Source organism: Sphaerodactylus townsendi, linkage group LG10 (assembly GCF_021028975.2).
Source record: "Sphaerodactylus townsendi isolate TG3544 linkage group LG10, MPM_Stown_v2.3, whole genome shotgun sequence".
Classification (NCBI taxonomy): Eukaryota; Metazoa; Chordata; class Lepidosauria; order Squamata; family Sphaerodactylidae; genus Sphaerodactylus; species Sphaerodactylus townsendi.
This window is the reverse complement of record NC_059434.1, coordinates 47,064,966-47,080,436: the sequence shown is the minus strand read 5'-3', so window position 1 is coordinate 47,080,436 and position 15,471 is coordinate 47,064,966. Positions and strand designations below refer to the sequence as shown.

The 15,471-nt window shown below is 38.2% G+C and overlaps 1 protein-coding gene across 1 annotated transcript in view; it reads right to left on the bottom strand.

Annotated features, from left to right (window-relative positions):
* Positions 1–15,471, bottom strand: part of LRBA (LPS responsive beige-like anchor protein) — a 452,503-nt gene that overhangs the window by 12,841 nt on the left and 424,191 nt on the right. Inside the window, 3 exon segments of the mRNA XM_048509137.1 lie at positions 4,385–4,552; positions 8,394–8,549; positions 13,986–14,048. Coding sequence (XP_048365094.1) covers positions 4,385–4,552; positions 8,394–8,549; positions 13,986–14,048 — 387 coding nt within the window.

Genomic DNA, 15,471 nt, shown 5'->3' with positions numbered 1-15,471 from the left:
TTATAGAAATGGGAAGTCTATTTTATGAAAAGTCCTCCACATATGGGCATAGTGTCCACTTGAAGAAAGATTATGCCCTAAATATTCACTCAGTGTTTTTTTGTTATTGTTATTTGTTACAGGAGCTAAAATACATATGAAGAAAAGCAACCTTTAAATGTAACTATTTCATGAGCATTACCCTTAAGAACATAAGATTTCTTGGCAGAAGACTTCTCTTTTACAGTATGTGTAAATAAATTACACTTGTAAAACATCACAGACAAGGAAATCTCAAAAGTTAATAGACAAATGCTGACAAAAATCTGGGTTAAAGAACTATTTCTCAAAAAAGAAACAGGGATGGGGCCTGAACCAAATGACAATTAAAAACCATTACTAGTGTAGTAACCAATTTAATATCTTCAAGTATACTGCATGAACACAATATTTATGGACCTTTACACCAGTCCTTGATTTTTAACAAACAAATACTATTATCCACATCAGAACTGAGTCATTTTGTTTAATTTTTCAGAAGTAGATAAACAATTAACAAAGTACTTAATTTCCCTTTAGAAATGGTCTCTAGACAGCCCACTAGAAAAGGGTGTCTTTTTGTAATTCCATTTTGACAAAACATCTTCCTCTTGTATTTCATGTCAACTATCTGTATTGCCTAGATAAATAATATTTTAAACTTTAGAAATAAAAAGTTTTGTGAAAACCAATGTGCTATAGCTAGAAGTTAATGTGATGTCCCCATTAGCAAAATGTTACATGCGTAATGTATTTCACTTTTCATGCAGCCTTTTATACAAAAGCTTGAACACTTATATGAAAGCTTTTACACCCATGATAGCAAGTTATTTTCAGTCAAATTTATACAGCAAACGTTAGGTAGAACTCTCAGTATATTCTAATCAGATTCATACAGAACAATCTTCTGTATTCTGTTACAATTTTAGCTGCTGACCTACTAACATCAGCAAAATTAATTGAGGAAATACTTTGAAATGTAGTTACTTTGATCACTGAAAGAAAACTACTGGCCAAATAAGTTTTAGACAAGGAAAGTGCTTTATGATGATAATGGAGGATATGCTCCAAGTTGTTCTTTGTTGTTATTCCATCCCCATAATTAAGTGGGGAAAGTCTAGCTTGAATGGAATACCAAATAAGGTAAAATAAATGTTGTATATTAAGCCAATACTATGCATATGGTACAGATTACTCTTTTATTAATTTACCATATGATAACTGTTATTACATCATACAGTATTGAACCATCCTGATCTTTCCGGAGAATTTTATATGTATAATTTTAATGACACCTGAGCTTAAAATACAGTCAACACACTGAAAAACTTCTCTCCATATTCCAGTTATGGTACTGCACTGAACTAGGCACCATTACAGGAACTGGTGCGAAGCAGTGGAGAAGGCACAGAAATAAGGCAGTCAGCACAAAGATTGAAGTAAACAAACAGGCCATTAGGATGTCAAGCATCCTGGAGATTATGCCTCCCAAGGCTTCTGGCACCCCAAAATAAAATGCACAGTTGCTGAGGAGAGAGCTTGTTCCCTGTTCTGGCACAACCTCTGTTGCTAGGAAGCAATAGCAGAAACACAGTAGAAACACTTAAGAGGAGGTAATCTCTCTTTTGATTTAGATTGCTGCATGAGACAGAGGAAAAGTAAACTGGGTCTCAATGTTTTCCTGACTGCAGTGAAGGATTATGAACAGCCAAAATGTATATTCTGAGCCTAGAGAATATGAACTTCAAGAGCATCACTAACCTTAAATCTTAAGCTGTTTTAAGTTCTCTTTGGGTTTTTCTCATCTAGCAGCTGTAGAAATGTGGCAAATCATCAGATGTATGGGTTAAAAAAATATTTCCACACCTACAGATTAGATACCTTGGATTCTAAAGGTCAAGACGCCTTGAGTCGTGACATGACTTTAGAAGCACACAGTCTCAGTAAAACTTCTAAAGTATATATCTCCAAAGAAATATCCGATTGTGTGGATGCGATCATAACAGAGCCAGCACAATGCAAACATTACACTACAGAGTTTCCTGTTACGGACCCCCTCCTGTTGCAGTCCCCCTCCTGAGCATCAGAGGATCCCAAGGAATTGCATGAGATGTGGTGAAGCAGTTGGGGAAATGAGCAGAAATCAACCAACATCCATAAGCAGAAATGCCTTCCATGTGAAGTTGACACATTATGATTCAATCCAGGAGGTACAAAGCAAGAAAAGGCAATACACAATTCTGACCACTACAGAGTTTTGTAAAAAGTAAACCTGCTGAGGAAGCAGAAATTAAAACAAAAAACAAATACAAGTACCAATTCTGTGTGTTTGTCATATGGCAAAGAAGAAATCTGGTTGTCCTTGACTGTTGCGTGATGTAAACTGATTTTGTCCCTTCTAACTGACACAGCAGAGTGGATTTACACCACAGGTGAGCACTTTGAAAAGATTTGTATGAACACAATTAAAACTATCCTGGTTTGGAAACTAGAAGCAGTGAAAATGGTCATCAAAAGGAACATGATTTATTTCAAATGCTACCAATCTATATACAAGGAGATTTCCACAGGAAACAAGGATGCTAGAGATTATTTAAAAAACGGGAGCAGCAGTCCACCCTGGAAACTTGCGTTCTGGAATACAATGCAAGTGATAGGTCTGAAGCAGGAACATCTTTCCAAACAAAACCTTCCATCACAGATTTCTTTTGAGAACTGTACTGTGTAGAATTTCAAAATGCTACCAGTAGATGTCACTCTAGGATGCTTGATGAAGGAAAGCAAATATATTTTTTAAAGACACCTTTGGAAGACTTAAGCAAAGCTTGCAGTGAAACAGTGTTTTTGTTTGCTTAAACATGCTGTGTTCATAAATTAGTTTTATGGAATATAACCAGTATACTTTGCAAATAATTCAGTTTGTTCAAGGTCTGCATCACACAAACGTTTAAACATAACTATACTATTCACAGTAGTAGTTTGAATTTTTTGAAAATTTGTGAAAGTTATGACTTCCCTAAGAAGTGTATTTTTTCTGCTTTTACATACTTCACCAATCCATATGTTTGTTTGTTTAATTCAGTATGCTCCTATTTTTATATGAAAACTGCTGTTTTAGTATGTTGATCAAACTGTGGTAAGCCTATAAATCTAATATTTTTTAAAAAATCTGAATTTAAATGAATTTTTATTTTGTCTATCAAATCAAACCCAAAATGTTCCTAAAGATAAATGTCTGAGACTATGATGCCATCCAATAATCCAAAAACAATCTTTTGATAACTCGTTTATTTTCTTGCATAGCTGAGATCACAACCAAAGGGCAATAAAGACACTTTTGCCTGAGCTATGTCATTCTGCCATAAATTTAACAAAGTAAATTGTTTTGTATTTCACTCAAAAGGTATTAGAATCAATTAAACCCAAGTTAAATAGTAAAAAATAGTCATAAAAATTACAAATTAGGGGTGAAAATTACACAACATTATAGTATCATTGAGATACTATTTTTAGAATTTCTACTTTATCTTTTCACTTTTCCAAGTGCCTAATTGCAGCTCTTAGAAAACTTAAGTGGTCACCACTACCACAGAGCAGTCTCACTTTAACTGAGAAATGGATAACACAAATGTATTTATTTAGAGAACATCTATTCTGCTTCTCCTGGGAATCAGAAGTATAAGAATGTATTTATTTCTGCCAGAACTGCTGGCCTCTCTCATGGATGTACTCACTAGTATAGTTATGAAATAATTTGTATAATGTGTATACATATGATCTCAGAGACACTCAAACACTCAACAACACACAGATCTTCTACTCTTTATCGTCATACCTCTTGGGCAAAGAGAAAGGAGGAGTCACTCCCTTTCGTTGACCTCTATGGTCTATTGGAAAAGTGACTGGATTTAGAATGGAAGAACAATCTGTTCTATTTGGGTTTTATGGTCTAAGGATTTGAGTTTGATTCACATTGGCTCTTCATAATAGAAAGGTTTTTACATAATCATTTAAAACATGTCCAAAATAAAATAGAAATGTACATGATAATTCAAATTTTATTTTGCTCTACCCAAAAGGTTGTTAAAATAAAGCAGCTAAAATCTATTTGTTCCAAGTCATGGAGTTCTCTTCTTCCTTGTTAGCTGTATGGCATTTTTATTTTGATCTATGATCCATGGAAGCAGGATATTCACTGAGATAATAAGTTGGTGCCAGTACCGTAACTGGATTCAGGAAACACTGCAATCTAAGGAACAATCCCTGATACTGCAAGCCCACAATCTCTGGAGTGATAATACTTATATACTGCATACAGTGCCGCTTACAGAATAATTAGAAACACAGTAACATAGGTCTATCTCACCGCTTGGATTATCACCAATGCAATTAGTTTTGCCGTTCCAGTACCACAGCAGGAGGGTTGCATCACGAGACCCTGAGAGTATATAACAATTTCCTCCAATGTAGGACTCAGAACGGACAAGGCAGGTGACAACATCCCAGTGTCCAAATACAACTTGTATCAGTTTCCCTAGAATAAACAAAACAGGTATCAGTTCTCAGTTTAAGTGAAAACAGCTTAATGAGTCTAGTAGCCAGGTGTTCTTCACTCCAAAGGTATTTTCCAATTGTGCTACCTAAAATTCGTATGTTTGAAATGCCTGATGTGACAAATGCCCATATTTGGGAAGTGGTTTCCAGTGAGAAACTGCACTGAAATAATTAAGTCCTGCCCAGTCCTGATTGGTTGGGGGAAGTTGCCTGAGAGGAGAAAAAGAGGCAGTGGAGTGCTATAGGGTTTTTTACTTCTGGGGAGAGTGGGAGTGAGGGAGACTCCAGAAAAGGGGTCTGAGCCCGAAAACCTGTCAGGACTACTGAGCCTATAAAATTAGGGTGACCCTAGGAACATGTCTTTGGGGCTCGTTAACTCTTCCTTAAGGGGAGGTCTCCTAGATTTGTCTGCAGGGAAGTGCCTAAGGGAGACTGGTCAGTTTGAAGTGGAATACCAGCTTCCTGAGGAGAGAGCTGTGACCCTTCTTACTTTAAGCCAGTAGACATGGGGATTCTAGGCAGGGACCCAAACAACTCACCGTTGGTCATAAGACCATTGAAGAACCTAAACAAACTGTCTGAATGACAATATATACTTCTGTTCTCTTTTTTTGTTTATCTGTTCCTCAACCCTACCAAAGAAATGTCTGACGTTACTGTTTCTTTTAAATAAAACCTTTTGTTGTGGAGCTGTAGGCGATACAAGCTCTAGTGCTGATTTTGAGGAAGGTCCTTAATGTCAGTAAGGAATAATTCCTGAGATAATAACTCCCTGGGCTTGGAATCTGTGAAAGGGGAATCCTTTCCTTCCCCCCTTGTTTGGTTTGTGTTACACCTGATATTTATGTAAAGCATTTTGCTATGTATCCTTCCCTACCACCTTTAAAAATTTTATGCTTGTGTTTTCAGTGTGAAATCTAGTAAAAATCCTTGGATGATTCAAACTGTTTGAGATTTAGAGGAAGCATTCTTCCACCAGGATATTTTTTCCATTACTGCCTGGTACATTATTGAAGAGGAGGAGGAAGTGGAGTTTGGATTTATACCTTGCTTTCAAGGAGTCTCAAAGCAGCTGACAACCTCCTTCCCTTCCTCTCCCCACAAGAGACACCTTGTGAGGCTGAGAGAGTTCTGACAGAACTGTGACTAGCCCAAGGTCATCCAGCAGGCATCATGTGGAGGAATGGGAAAACCTGGTTCACCAGGTTAGAGTCCACCGCTCTTAACCACTACATTGATGACACATATATGCCTAGCAAAGTGCCTGTTGGTATGATAAATATATTGCAAGAAGTCTGGAGTGTGTGGAGGAGAGGAGTTCACACTGCAACACTGTGAGCTGTACACATAGAATCGCCTACTGCAGCTGCCCTGAAGGTGAGCAGAACACAATGTGTAAGATAGTCATTCACAAACTGCAGCCCCACCCAGCAGCATAACACAAGGTGTTTTACGGATACAATGAGAAAAGTCTTTAAAGGTGCCTGCAACATGGCACAAGACAATGTGATTTTTAAAAGCTGTTGCAGAATGCTCTGCTGCTCAAGCACTCAAAGATTACCAGACACATGAGAAGTCTTTCATAATTGTACAGCTTCAAATAATGCAATCAACTTCCTGATCTAAACACTCAGCCATTAAGCCTTCATGTTTATTCCTTGAATAAATATGAATATATAAGGATTCTAGCTGAATGTGTTTAGATGTGATATTCCCCAAATTTGGTTTTCTCAAATTCTTGCACTAACATGTTAGTTTTACTTTATTAACATGATGGAGCTACAGGAATATTTTGGCCCTGTTCAGATTAACTTCTCTCTTTTCATTAAATTCCTTCCTGATAATCATTAAAAGTGCTTCAGTTTGGGGGCGGGGCGGGGAGTGTTTTAATACTATATGTACTCTTCTTATCATAATATCAATTGCTACCACATGCACTGGGATGTTCATTGTTTTGACAGAATAAATTTTGTAGCTAACGTTTTATTTGAGATCTGTACTACAAATTTTAAAAATCAGACATACCGGTAAGTCTTTGCACTATGAAATCTAAAAAGCTGTCTGTAAATAATGCCCAGCATTGCAAGATGCTTTTGTTGTGACTCTGCTGTTCTAGCTAAATTCAGAAAGCATGATTTATGTACTATTTCCTGTTACAACTCCCCTCCCCAAAATCTAATAAGAAAAGGTCCTTTTTGTGTATGTGCTAAAGTATAATTGAATTCAACACTTGTGATTGCTTGCCATTACCTATTACTGATCACATCATCTTCTCCTGCTAACTTGCCCACCCCCAACAACTCTGGAAAATTATTAGTCCTTTTTTTAGTAATCTACGAAATTGTACCTAAATATTCTTTGCATATTCAAACCAAATGATGAGATGGGACAAGTGGTTTTTTTTAAAAGAACAGATATATGGCTTTCGAATTACAAAGCTACCTTCACCGTAATTTGACTCCTTCATGCCTATGTTTAAAAACTGTTCCAGTAGTAAGATATCTTTCTATGAGAAATTCAGTGAGGCAAAGCTAAATGTTATCATCGTGGTACCTCAATAGAAATATCGTAGAATATTATGTTATTTTTCCCATGACAGACAATATTTGTATTGTGTGTCTCAATTTCTCAATTGTATATAATTAATTCCAATATTTTTGCTAATTATATACAAAAATATAGCAAACTAGAAAGAGCCAGCCGCTGTCTTTTTTTTTTACAGTTTTGCAGTCAGACTACCTTCAGTATGAAGTCCTTCAAATGCGATAACAAAAGGTAGGATTTGTACCTTCTTAAATACACTATTACCAGTTGATTCACATGGAAAATTATTCAGATTTATGCTCTACTTATTTACTGTGTAAAGTATTAGAGTGCACACATATCTGCCAAAGCACACTTAAGAAGAAGAGGAAGAGTTTGGATTTATATCCCCCCTTTCTCTCCTGCAGGAGACTCAAAAGGGGCTTACAATCTCCTTGAACACTACATGAATAAAGTTTGTTTTGCCTGGCAATCTTGTGCATGTGTCATTTTTCCTTTTTTAAGGCGGATGTCTGTGAAGTTACACAACACAAGAATGTTTAATATGCGCATCCCCCTCAAAACTGCACATGAATATGCTGCAAGCAGAGGAAACCTGTGTGAGAAACCTTCATCAAATGGTGGAGGCAAGAGAATCTCTGCAGCAGCACACAAAATGGTGGGCATAACTATGAAACTGACAAGAGCTGCATCAGGAAGCAGGTGGGGAAAAGATCTGTTCTGGCTGGCAACATTTGTGTTGTCTGCTCAGAGCAAACAAAAGAAGCCAAAACTAAGTTTTTAAAAACGTCTGCAAAACGTTTTATTTCTGCTGTGCAGAAAAGACCAATCATAAAGCCTGGGATACACAATGAATCTGTTCTGTTTTAGCAATATGGAGACTAGTCAGAAAAGCACCACCACCACCCTCCAGGTTTTTCGGGGAAGCAAAAAGCTGCAAAGCAGCAAAGGAAGTTGATGGTGGTAGTGAGAATTTTGGGAAACAGAATGTAAATTTGGTTTTATAATTAAAACTGCATGAGGGAGGCAGAACTAGGTCTGTGCCAGGCGACCATGACAGAAGGCTCAAGTCTTTGTGAGTCTGTCAACCATTCCCTTATGCAAGGAATATAAAAAGTCATTTTTGAATATAAAAATCACAAAGTAGTTTACTTAATTTTTGATAAGGAGGATAATTTTTTTAAAAAAATTAAACTGTAAATAAACAATATAGTCAGCATGCCCTTTCCAAGAGCTTTATAAAAGAAAGCCATATTCCACTGAAGTAAGAGACTTACCTGTATCAGTAGAGTATACCCGGAAACTTTTGTCCCAAAATCCACAAACCAGTATAAAGCGGTTGTCAGAAGTAATGACAAAACACTGAGAGTGGACCTGAATACTCTGATCTAGAAGATCTGTGATTTGCCTCCTGTGCACACTTGTATTGCTGGCTAAGGGGAGGGGAAGGCAAAAGATGAAACAAGAATTTTAGCACAAATACACACTGAGCGCTAGTTTCTTATCCAACTGATGCATGCACATTTAGATCATTAAGTACTGCTGTTACTTTTGTCCGGTCTCTGTTCTTTGATTTCTTCTGTATTGCCTTGTAACAGTTTACCACAGAATTCTAAACATCCAAATAACTCAAGCTGTATTTTCAAATTAATTGATAATGCATGTCTTTCTAAGGAGAGGGAGCTCCAGTAGAAACATAAATAAGAGGACACAACTAATTATAATCACATAAATTACTGCTAGATGTAGGGTGTGACATCAGTGGTCTTAAGTTAAATATGTAGACATGTGTCGTGCTCACAAGCAATAGAACACTCAGTATTTCCCAGTAAAGAATTCATGTATATGATCCCAATCAAGTAAAGTACACCACTGTACTGTGTGTTTTGTAATGACCATGTATGTATACAAGCATCTTAAAAACATTATTTTAAAAACTCTATTTCAGTGATGAATTCCACTGTATTATGACCAAGTCTTTCTTTTGGGTTACTTCCAGTTTCCCTTAGCTGCATCAAAGGGACAGTGGAAAAAGCTACTAAAATGTTCTAGTGTAAAATAGCATTCCCATGTGGAAAGGGCTAATTTTGCTGGTAAAATTTAAGAGTTTGGATTTATATCCCACTTTTCTCAACTCTAAGGAGTCTCAAAGCAGTGTACAACTTCCTTCCCTTCCCCCAACAGACACTTTGTGAGATAAATGGGGCTGAGAGAGTTCTGACAGAAATGTGACTAGCCCAAGGCCATTCAACAGGCTTCATGTGTTGGAGTGGGGAAACAACTCTGGTTCACCATAGTAGAGTCCACTACTCATGTGGAGGAGTGGGGAATCAGACCCAGTTTTCCAGATTAAAATCTGCTTGCTCTTAACCAGTACATCACACTGGTTAAGTAATTTCTTAGGGATGCTAGTTTTTTACAATGAAACCAGGATAAAATTCTGTGTACTATGCTATTCCATGTACATTCCAATAATTTCTTATCAGTAATTCAAGACAGGTACTTCTGAAAACATAAGAATTCAGCAATGGTTGAGGACCACCTTGTCCATCACTATGCCTCAAGTTCAGGACAGCCAACTGTCCATAAAAAGCTTTCTGAACTTGCTTCTTCTCTGGCAATTAAAGGTACAGGGCTTCTGAACACGGAGGCTCATTTAGTTTCTATGGCTATTAGCCATTCATAGACTCACCCTTTATTGATACTCTTTTTAAAGGCTATCTACATTACTAGCCATTATCTCTTGCCACAGTGAATATTGTTAACTATTTGTTGTAGGAAGAGGGCTTTTCATCTGTCCTGCATTTACTGCCAATAAAGGTTATTAGATGGCACCAAGTTCTATGGTTCTATGGAAATAGTTTAAATTCACTTCATTTCTAGATGCTGTTTATAATCTTATACACCTTCAAAACAGTTATACTGTAATTACTTAAGAGTCTATAAAGCAGGAAGTCCCTGGTTCAAATGTTACTGAAACCAACAATTCACTAGGTGTTCTTTCTGCCTCTGCCCCCTTTAATAATAGCACTATATTTAAAAGTAAAGCGGACTGGCTCTGTGCCCATCCTGAGAGCAGCAAAGCAGACCACCCACATACAATGTAAGGGTCTATATATATTCAAGGGGCTCCCCAGGCATGCCGAAAAAATATGACTTTATAAATTAATCAAAATTGCCCTCACAGCCTGATGGAAACTGAATATACTTCCGAAAGATGGAATACATAGGCATGTGTTATTTAAAGGGGAAGTGCAGGAGAAATTAGCCTTTAAAGATAACTAAAGACAGAGATTTGGAGAGGCAATGAGGTTTCAAATTTATTTTCCACACCAACCCAATTCCTCAATATATCGGAAAGCTTAAGCTAATAATGAGTTATCCGTAAGATAACTCCTGTAAATATTCCTCAAATTTTTCAATTCTCATAGCATCATTAAAAATATTAGTAGTATCAAGCAGGAGACCTACAAAGACTTGCAGAGGGCATCTAATTTTTCCCTGTATCCCCTTCCCTGCCATTTTCTCCTTCACTCCCTTTTCCCTTTTCCTGCTTCTTCCTCTTCTGCTCACCCACCAGCCAATCTACCTTTATCTTCTACCCTTCATTTTCCTTTTTTTGTCCCATGGCAACCTTCTTCAGTGAAAGTCTGGAAGAGTTGTATGGTGGCTGCTACTGACATCCCAGCTGAATTTTGTGGTGGCTGTCTTGCCAAGAATAGCCAAGTCACATGGGTGCTTAGTCTCTAATGGTTGCCACGGAGCCTGTCCCTAGCTACTCCCCCTTCATCAAGAGACATGACAGGGGAGGGAGAGAAACCTTTTCCAGGACTGTTTTGGTTTCTCAGTCCACCTTTGCATTACTTTACAGAAACCAAGGTTTGGAAGGCTTAGCAATATTGTTGTGGTTGCTTAGCAACCCCCACAATGGTCTCTGAGCTCCCAGAACATGGTCTCAACAGGCATTGGTTTCTTAAAGCTACAGGTGTTATTTCTATTATTTGTGGAAGACTGAATTACTTGTTTTTGTTTGTTTTTAGATTTCAGTTTTTTGCTGCAGCCTGGAACTTGCTTCTGGTTTGCAGAGAAATTCCTCTTGTTTGTCCCTAGCTCAATTTTGTGGATTTTTTTGATCCATACAGATGAGGGCCATGAACATACAAAGCAGATTTTTTACAAACCTGGGAAGAGCCCCAGGTTTGCAAAAAAAACCCCAACAACCCTGAAATTCAACAAAAATATATTGTGGTGTGTGTGTGTGTTTAAAAACAAAATAAAGCTTCTGTAGCTTTAAGAGATGAATATTCTCTAAAATTTCAATGGCCATTGTGGGAGTTCCTAGGCAACCATTAAAATACTATCAATGTTCAAGCCTTGCAGCTTGACCATAGTTTCCCCAAAAAGAGGCTGCTGGGAGGAGGAACCAGGCTGAGATCTTTAGTCTGTCATGAAAGCTTGCTGGGTGACTTATGTCTAGTCATTCTCTGTTGTGAAAATAAAATGGAAGAGGTGAGTACAGTGCAAGATTTGGGCTTCCATTGGGGTGAAAGGTGAGGTATAAATGAAGTAAATTAATAAGCAAAGCATAAAACTGGTAGGGGAAGCTAAAGAGTATATTGGATTGTGTGGGTAAGAAGGAATGCAGGGCGAAAAGAAAGCGGAAATGGTGGGGGAACTGACAGAAGGAAGAGGAAATAGTGTGGAGAGCGGTATGCAGGAGAACGTAAGGTGTTCCCTGAAAATTCTTGCAAATCTGCTTTAAAACAATTTAAACCCAAATGTCTTAAAACTTTCTTACTTATGAACTGTTTTTGTTAATGCCCTTATAGGAACACTCAGCGGTATATCAGAATTATTACTTCTATATTGAAGATGGGGGAAGGGGGAACTAACTGTCTTGTGAAAGCCAATTTGCAAGTTCGTTATGGAGATAAAATTTGAGTCAGGAACAGGGGCGAAACGAGGGGAACTGCGCCCACAGAACGGGTGTGCCCTGCGCCCCTGCCACAGTGCTGCTCACCTACCCCTGCCCCTCCACGCGCCCAGGGCATCTCCCCCCCCCGTTAACGCTACGTCACTGGTCAGGAATCTTCTAATTCATTCATAGCTCAGTCCCTCACGCAGAATTCTACATCAGCTCATCTTTCTTACATGTACATTTATGTTGCTATCTTACATCACCTTCACTCTCCATTTATGTACTACTATAGTACTCATTCTACAGAACCTTTTCCTCAAGTGAGATATCTAATAATTTCTAATAAAGCAACATAAAAGTGGGGTTACAGCAATACATTATTTTACTGTATACATTAAAACAGTAGCTAGTAGAATATGTATTTATGTATGAAATCTACTGAAGAACCTCATAATGTTCAGAGGAGCACTACGATATGCAAGAGAGCTTACATTTTCATTTAGCAATGTGCAGTCAGGGTAAGATGGCACTTAAAATATCATTTGCAATCTCCTTGGATATCAGTTCTAGACATAATTTCTCAGCACGATTAAAATATCTCTTGATCAAGAGACAGTTCAATAGGACTAATGCAGGACAAGGAAACCCCTTTAAGGGAGAATCCAAGTAGAGTACATGGGTATACACCTTTGCGCGTCAGATTTTTTTAATGGAAATCCACACAACATCAGCTTGGGTTTGATATTAGCTCTCAGGGCCATATGAAAGATACTACAATGGACATTAATCTGTATACCTAAAACATTATTATTTCAAGTAATTGTGGATCACCAATTGTGACATGTGTACAAATATATATGTATATCCTGAAAATCATTTAACTATTTCACACAGTAGCTTCTCCTTTTTTCACAGTATTTACACCCAAATTTATATATTACATGGCCATCATGAGAGAATTGGACAAGATATGATATTTGTAGCAGTACCTTTGTTTTTCATAGTAATTGGTAAAGTATGTGCTGTTTTAAGGAAAAGAGCTTTGCTCTGTTAATATTTTATTTTGTGGAGCTATAGAGGAAACAAATGCCTTGCCGGGGTAGTAAAGTTATATGTGAGAACAACGAATTCTACATTTCAATTTTTTAAGTTGTATTAAATTATGATGGTCAAACCCGTGAGCTTCTGGAAATAAAGGTTTGCAAACAAATGGGCTCATCTTTCTTCGTGGCTTGCTACAGCATCACTTTAATAAACCAAATGCAAATAGAATGCATCATAAAGATTCATGTAATGGAGAAACAATCTCTCCGCTTCCCTGATTGTGATCCTGAAGTCTGCCATACCGTAGAAAAAAATGAACGCTAATATTTTAACACTAAAAATGCCCAAGCAATATATTTCAACTTTGGAACTGCTCTGCAATTACACATTAATTCCCTTTGCTTGAACAGCAGGCCTGTGAAGAAAGAATTGATCTCCCTTAATGACAAAATTTTGGCACCGCAGTTTTATTTTTCACAACATGGTGCTGTTAAGAACCCCACCGTAGTTATGAAAATTTCTTCAGCAAAGGAGCTCCATCACATTACTGGTGCACCAATTCATCATAACATGCCTCACTCTTGCTCATCAACAAGTCTGAGTGATGAAAAGGCCCAATATTATCCTGACAGTACTTCATGCGCATTCTCAATCACACATTATTACAGCATCCATATTAATTTTCACTGACACACGTCCTAGGCCTGTTCAAATTAGGCAAACCAATGAGGGGGAGTTGATGAAATACCAGCATAGCCACAGCTCATTGCATTCCAATTTGCATGCAAATGGTTTATCAGGAAAATTCCATTCCCAGCAACCAGCAAGTGAAAAACAACCGTAATCTACACTTCAGGGCCACCATACAGAGCTTAATGAATCGCAAAGAGAGAAGGAAGTGACAGACCTATGAGAGGATCGATTTCCACTGGCAGCTGGTATGGCTGGTCCTGCACAGCACCTTGATGAGCTAGAATGCAGGAGAGAAGATTTAAAAACTGTGTTATTTTCAGGCATTAAAACCACAGAGAATCCTATAAATCAAACGCTATTCGCCATTGTTTCTTTATAGAAGCATCTTCCATTTATTGAACACCATCAACAACAACATCGAAAAAAAAAATCCAGGTGCCTTCAAGGACTGCTTATTATGTGTATTTTGGATTATTGCTATTTGCAATGTGTGCCATCATCAGAGGCTCCAGCTCTGGGCCATAAGCTATAGCAGATGCTGGACCGGCAGCCTCTCATGTTGCAACAAAACAAAATTAAGTAGTAAAGAGCACTTGAAACAAAATGTGACAACCATCTGCTGACTGTGGCAAATATTGTTTTCCTCTTTTCTTTTGTTAAGATACTTTGAACAATATGGTTTCCCCCCCCTTTACTATTATTTTTTATGATGACGAGAAAGAACTTTCTAAAGCACACAATATAGACTTAATCTATCATCTGAAAGTTGCATACATAAATAAGAGCTTCAAGAAACATTCCTGGGATCTGGGGTTTTATGTAAATGTATGAAACAGTTTTGTTTTTCTGATGCTGAATGTATTATTTTTATGATAAGGCTTCGATTCAAAATATCAATGAAAACATCCGGAAATGGAACCTAACATAATAAAAATCACATGGGAAAACACTCACATTTTCACATGTACCTTGAAAAGCATATGCTTAGTATAAGCCAGAATTGTTGGAATGCTTACACAGATTTTATGGAATTCAGAAGTCCTGCTTCAGTAAAATCTAACTAAATAGCACCATAATGCACGTTTCCGACCTACATGGATATATTAAACCTACATGGCTATATATGTATTGAACAATGAAATGTTCAAGCGAATAAGGTAGCAAAAACCAACTAGGTACACAGTTATACATATTTACCGATGTAAAGAATCATGCTAATGTTCACATTGTTCTTTCAATCTTTGGCCCTTTCTGCACACGGGCAGAAATGAGCCTCCACTGACATCATTTATGCTGATGGAGGCTCTGGGACCGTTCGCACGCTAGCGTGCGAGCGGCCCCCACTCCCCACTCAGCCGGAGCGGAGCCACCTCTCGGTCAGTCCCCTCCACTCACCGTCTTGTCCAGCATTGCCCTGGAGGGCTGCAGGGACCCGCCCATGCTGCATGGTCGGGTCCCTGCAGCCCTCCAGGGCGACGCTGGACATGACGGTGAGTGGAGGTGACGGGGGAAGCAGCGTCTTCCCAGCGGTGCAGTTTGCACCGCGCCGCTGGGAAGATGCTCCTTTGCAAAAACCTTGCCTCTTTTGCGAGGTTAAAAACGGCGGCTTCACACAACTTTCGGGCGGCCAGGATGGCGCTGCTGCATTGCAGCAGCGCCTCCTATGCGAACAGCCGCTCAGGGGCAGTGTAGGGCCACTG